Source organism: Malania oleifera, chromosome 13, assembly GCF_029873635.1.
Source record: "Malania oleifera isolate guangnan ecotype guangnan chromosome 13, ASM2987363v1, whole genome shotgun sequence".
Classification (NCBI taxonomy): domain Eukaryota; kingdom Viridiplantae; phylum Streptophyta; class Magnoliopsida; order Santalales; family Ximeniaceae; genus Malania; species Malania oleifera.
The window spans coordinates 78,169,274-78,175,809 of NC_080429.1; the positions used below are offsets into that span (position 1 = coordinate 78,169,274).

Consider the following 6,536-nt stretch of genomic DNA (forward strand, 5'->3'; position numbering starts at 1 on the left):
GTTATTAACTTGTATAAGTTAAGATATGTCCTTCAATATCAATAGTTGGACTTTTAGTGACGATTTTCAACTGAAAAAATATTCAAGTTAATAGTGACGGTCTTAAACTTTTAGTGATGGAATAAAACTGTCACTAATAATTAGTTGTCACCGTCGTCTTAGTGACGAATTCAAAACCGTCGCTAAGCCATCACTAATGGTTTTCTTTTATTAGCAACGGTTTGGAATCATCGCTAATAATCTTCTTTTTGGTAATATGAGGACATGCTCGGGGGTTTTGAGCATGGCCGCGAAGGTAAATGCATATAGGTGGCACCCACATATGCAAATAATTTGAGCGTAAAAGGGTGAGAGATAGTGAATGAGCATGTTAGATGTCATTCCCTAAAGAAAGAAGATAATCTTCCCTCTTTCTTCCCTCTTTCCCCATGTAGAAAGACACATTGCCATGTTTCTCTCCCAACTACATGCACCCACCCCTTTCATGTCATTATGTAGGCTTCCTTGTGATCAACAAAAAAATGAAAGAAGAAAAATAACAAGTAGATAAAAAAATGTCATAATTTTTATAAAATGACGAAAATAACCCTTGGAATTCAACAATTACCCAAAAAATACCAAGAAAATCTAAAAAATTTTCGATCCAATTTTGCCCCTTTTATGCATCTGCGTGCCATTCTATATATACCTTTGCATTAGCATGTCTTATTCCATGTGCACGTGCATTTATATAATGAAAAAAAAAAAAATATTCTTGACCTCATCTATCTTAAGAGATCTATTTATTGCTCCGAAAGTGGGTAATCAAAAATGCCACTATTAATATGATCAATTTATGTTGTTATTTGAATTTTTTGTTCATTTAAGATATAATAAAAATTTTAAAAATTATATTACATATTTTTTAATAAATAATTTACTACCCCTTTATTAATTAGACCAATTTAAATTTATTATTTATTCACTTATTTATAAACAAATCAACCCAGCCGAACCCCTTTAAATCCAAACTCAGTCGCTTCGTCCATTTACCACCCCTAATTGCTAGCATGTGTATAGCAATTTTTGAAAATCTTAAATTTACAGACATACTATTTTTGCTTCAATCATCTCAGCTCAAGAACTTATTGTCCATAAAAAATTCTTAATTTCGGCATCTTTAATGATATAATTCTCGTTTAAATTTTCCTAAATTTTTTTTAGGCTGTCATACTTGCGATAACGATGTTTTAAAAATGTAGCTGACACTTGACTCTAGAACATACGAACCCATAAAGCAATAGTTAGTTTTAATATTATATAAACCATTAGTTTCCAGCCTTCATAGTCGGTCCAATCACAAGATTGCACACACGTAAAAGGGCTGGTCAGTGGGGTATGTGAGATAGCTTCAAAATTTTTAAGAATAAATTGAACAACTAAATTTAAATAATAAAAATAAAAACTACGGTAATGGAACTAGGTCGATTGTAAAAACATTACTATCAAAATCAACTCTAAGCCAATAAAAATCATTTTCCTCTGCAAAAAGGCATCATCAGGAACACAATTTCTAATAAACCAACAAAAATCATTTTCCTCTGCAAAAAGGCATCATCAGGAATACAATTTCTAATATTATTCAGTAAGATTTGCCTACTAAAGATGGAAACAAATAAAGGGATTATCCCACAACTGTAAAAGACTGATTGGAAGGACTGTAATTAAGTGTGAGGACACCCATAAACTAACTTTTAGAGTTAAGAAAAGTCATAGCTCAACATTCTTCATCTATGCCAGGAAGATGGGGACTCCACCAGATTAAAAGTCACGTGTCGCACTTACCATTTGAAATGCCAGTCACATGTCGCACTTACCACTTGAGCACTTACCACTTGAAATATCAGTCGGCCTCGTTTCTACTTAATTAGTTGCTGGATTTTATGTATGGTATCCATTTAAATTTTATGATTACAGTTTGACGTCAAATTACAAAAATAAATTACTTTCAAATAAAAAAACAAAAAATTAAAACACGCAAACAAATAAATAAATAAATCAATCAAGCATCCCACTTTCATACAAACTCGAGCATTATAATTTAGAAAAACACTTTAAACACAATTAATACAGATTAATGCTAGCAAGAAGGAAAGAGAGAATGGGTGTAAAGGAAAAAACTTGAGAACCCGATTAGCGTAGCCTGTTAGCCCTCCAACCCAGCGGCCCACCACAACCGATCCTCGGTTCAATTAAGCACCAGGAGCCGCATCCTTCACCTTGGCCTGCAAGTACCCCCCGTATTCCCTTGCGTACCCCTTCACTTGACTCGCCGTGTCCGCAATCCGGCTCCTCGCGTAGTCCACCCGGTCCGAACCGGGCGGCCTGAGCCCCTTGAAGTATTTGTACAGCCACGACGAACCCAACAAGACCAGCGCCCCGAACCCGGCTACCGACAAGAACCCGGCGACGAATACGAACACCAGAGCCCCCACTGGAACCCATATCGGGCTTGAAACGACGACCACCGGCGTCACGATTATCAGCCCCAGAACCGTCGCCGTGACTGTGAGCCCCGCCAGCAGGAGCAGAATGCCGCCGGAGACGAGAAGGGTGAGGAAGCCCACCAGCTGGTTCGGGTCCGGCCCGTGCTCGTGCAGCTTCCGAAGGAATGATCCGCTGCCGGCGTCGCCGACCCTCGGTGGGTTTCTCTGGGTTTGGCCTTGCCGATCGGCCATTGTTCAGAGAGAGAGAGAGAATTTTTGTGTATGTGTGTGGGGTTTGGGGGTATGCGTGCAGGGTTAATAAAGTGGAGAGCGGGGAAGGAGGAGATTTGGAGATGCGCCGCGTGTGAAGCAAGGGTGGCGTTTTGTAGAGACATGCAGGGGGACACGTGGAGAAATGGGTGGAGAGACACGTGGAGGGGAGGGCGAGCTGTAGGAGATTTGTAACTGTGGAATGACTTTTTCCAGTGGGAATTCCGTGAAGGACTCTTTGATGGATCTGCGCGATGAGATTGGGAAGGGTGAGATACGGATTGGTGGGATGAAATACATGTTTCTGTCATTCATGGAACGCAAACGGGTCTCTCTCGAAAATCAATATATTTTTTATCAAAAAGTTTTCGGGTCATCTTAAATCATCCTATTGTTCTAGTAAAATAAAAAAATAAAAAATCCTATTGTTCTAGTAACACGTAGAAAAAATATTTATTTTATTAATTATATATATATATTTTAGCGTAATTTAGATATAATTTAAGTAACTTTATGTTCAGGTATAAGGCTCATCACTTAAATTTTATGTGTTCAAAATATTTTTGAAATATAAATTTTGAAAATTTTGACTTTCCCAACTTATTTATAAATTTGAGACTATAATATTTTATTAAAACTTAAGAGAAAAGTCTATAATCGTTCACTAGGTTGGATAAGACTAAAGTTGATAATCAAAGCAAAATAATTTAAATTGAAACTAAATTTGCTAATTTACAAGTGATCAAAAGACAATTTATTTATTGGCGTGAGACTTAAGAGTAACATTTTCTTTTGTCTTTTTTTTTTTTTAAAGTAGTTTAAGTTACTTTTTATGTTAAATTTATGTACTTTCTCACCAGTAATAAATTTTAATTTCTCTAATTCGAAAAAAAAAAAATTGCCCTAAATGACTATTTGTTTACAATTTTTTTTTATTTTAATATGTGAAAATGTACGTGTGATATATAATTTTTTTTTAAAATAATAGGAATTTTTGTATCTTAATCGGAAAAATAAGTTTACATGTTCATGTATTAGAAGAAAAAATAAATAAACTCATGTATGTGTATTGATTGTGCATATTAGGAAGGAAGATCTGAGATCACCATTTATATTTTTGATGGTGATTGTATGTAGTAAAGACAATATTTTTGTTATTTAAGAAAATGAAATAGGTGTCTTTTAAAATTTTCTTGAGTGAGCAAAATATCAACACAATAAGTTATAATTTCAAACAATTTTTATGACTTTCTCTTTGTATTTAATTTGATCAAAAAGCAAATTTATACATTTGCACATAAAAAAACAAAAAGAGTAAAGTCATACGATTATGTATTTGAACATAAATAGTTCAACATAATCGTTTATGTGATCTAAAACTCGTTAGATGATCCAGCGATTTTTAACTAAAACTTACTATTTCATTTAGGGAGTTTTAAATAAAATTTGTTGGACCATCTAGCGAGTTTTGCATGGTGGATAAAATTCGTTGCGAGTTTTGCAACATAATTAATGATCGATGACTACATTTTTTTGCCTTGTATTACTGATATGATAGCTTAAATTATTATAAGATGAAAAAAGAAAAAGTTTTCCTCCCTTTGTTTTTCTAAGTGCCTTTACTTGATCATGAATATGATTGTATGGTTGAAGAAGCTTATGAAAAAATTATATATATATATATATATAATTAATTTAATTATAATATTTAAGGTTGACTTTTATCAAAGAAGGAAATTAACTAATTTTTTTATTTTGTTTTTTATTTTAAATGAAGATGGGCCATTCAAAGACGTGATTTGTTTGAAGGCCCATAGGTGCCTTGATTCTAGGATTGGTAAATTTTATTTAATGCATTAACCCTTGTAGTTGAAGAACTTGAAGAAAATATTTTTTATTCAAATCTCTTTCAAAATTTCATTCAAATTTCATAACCTATCACATTTGGTCCAATGAAATTAAAATATACGGTTGAACTTATAAAGCAATGTGGATGACTCATTCAATCCGGATCCTTGGGAGGACCTTAATTTCATATCCACAAGCAAGGGATCCTTTCAAAGATCCTCTTCATTTTTTGTTTATTTTCTTTTTCAAAAGAAAAAAAGTTCTTATCAAGAATATCTTCTATGCTTTGCTTTTTTAGAAAAAATGAAAATCATATCAACAAGAAAGTGATGCTTTGAATATTTGAATGAACCTTACCTTTTATGTTATTTTGTTCCATTTTATTTTATCTTATTTATTGGGTAAATTTATTTGCAAAATTTTGTATGGAAAAGTTTACAAAACTTAGGTTAAATTTGATTTGGGAAATATTTTTTTTAGAAACAGAATAAAATAGAATGAGAATGTAATAACGAAAATTATATAAGCATGTAAAACTTTTGAAAAAAAAATAAATCGTGAAAAGAATTTCTTTTTCCATCAAAAACATAAAATTAGAAATGAATAAATATTGTCATAGAAAAATTTAATCATGGTCATTTCCTATCTAATATTTTTTATATGAATTTATAAAATTTATGATATTGTTATCTATTTTATGACAATAATGTATTTTTTGTGTAAATTATATATCAAATTCTTCTATTATAATATATCTATTCTTATGAATGGATACTTTTGCATAGCGAAGATAATCATAGAGTCAACATAGTTGTGAAAAATAATTTTCATGCTCTACATTTATTTTTTAAAAAATTCAAAAAAATATTTTTTTTAGTTTTTAAAATTCTTAAAATTGTATAAGAAAATTTAAAATTAATTTTTATTGATTTAAATTTCTTTAAGTCAATGTTGGAAGAAAAAATCTTTAACATTTTTTTAATTACCTTTTCAAAATAGAAATAAAAATAGAACTACTTTTCTCGTGACCAAACGGGCCCTTTATATATAATATTCTCTTTGGGTAATGATAAATGAATGTTTATTTCTCATGTAAATATTCATTTATCTAAGTCTTGTGCAACTAAGTGTACATCTCAAATGTCCAATTGAAATATCTGAATATAGTTTTATTTTATTTTTATAAATTTTAATTTTACACATTGTTAATCTTTCATTATAATTGATTTGTTTTATACTAATAATATTTACTATAGAAAAATGTAATGAAAATTTAAGTTTTATTTATATTTTTCTTTTTCTAATAAAAAAATTTAATGAGTGATAGCAAATTTTTTCATCCAGTGATTAATATTAAAAATTATTTTTTATCTTCCATTATCAATTATCATGTCCTCAAGTCTATTATCTATTTCTCTAAAAGCTTTTCTCATCAAGCATTCTCACTAAATTTATGTTGCATCTGATTTGCAAAATATCGTAGTACAATAATATGGCAAAAAGAGAGAAGAGGAGAGGTACCCTGGACCTATAAACTGGGTCCACGTGTCCTATTTTCTTTGGTCATGCATAACATTAATCAATCTCACTCAAAACTCATTTTCAAAGAAATTTACTCGAAAGTTTTTACATGAATACACACAAAATCTTATAGATCACCCTTTTATTTTATATTGACTACATTTAAATAATAATTTTCACTTGCAAAATGACTTAGCCCTTGTTTGGACGAAATTATTGAAAAATAAGTACTTTCTATAAGAAGTACTTAAATTAAGTACTTGTGTCAATAAGAAATATTTTATTTACACATAAATAAGTACTTATTAAAAAAGTACTTCTCCAAACTTTTTTTTTAGAAAAAAATAAGTGTTTTTGAAAAAAAATATTTTTGTAAAAAATATATATGAAAAAGTACCTATAATAAGTAATCTCATATTAATTTTAGATAAA

At 30.6% G+C, this 6,536-nt stretch overlaps 1 protein-coding gene across 1 annotated transcript; it reads right to left on the bottom strand.

Annotated features, from left to right (window-relative positions):
- Nucleotides 1-2,007: 2,007 nt before the first annotated feature.
- LOC131146901 (oleosin G) lies at nt 2,008-2,816 on the bottom strand. Its single transcript, XM_058096743.1, has one exon. The coding sequence runs from the start codon at nt 2,715-2,717 to the stop codon at nt 2,232-2,234; it is 486 nt and encodes a 161-aa protein (XP_057952726.1). The 5' UTR covers nt 2,718-2,816; the 3' UTR covers nt 2,008-2,231.
- Between the last annotated feature and the right edge of the window lie 3,720 nt (nt 2,817-6,536).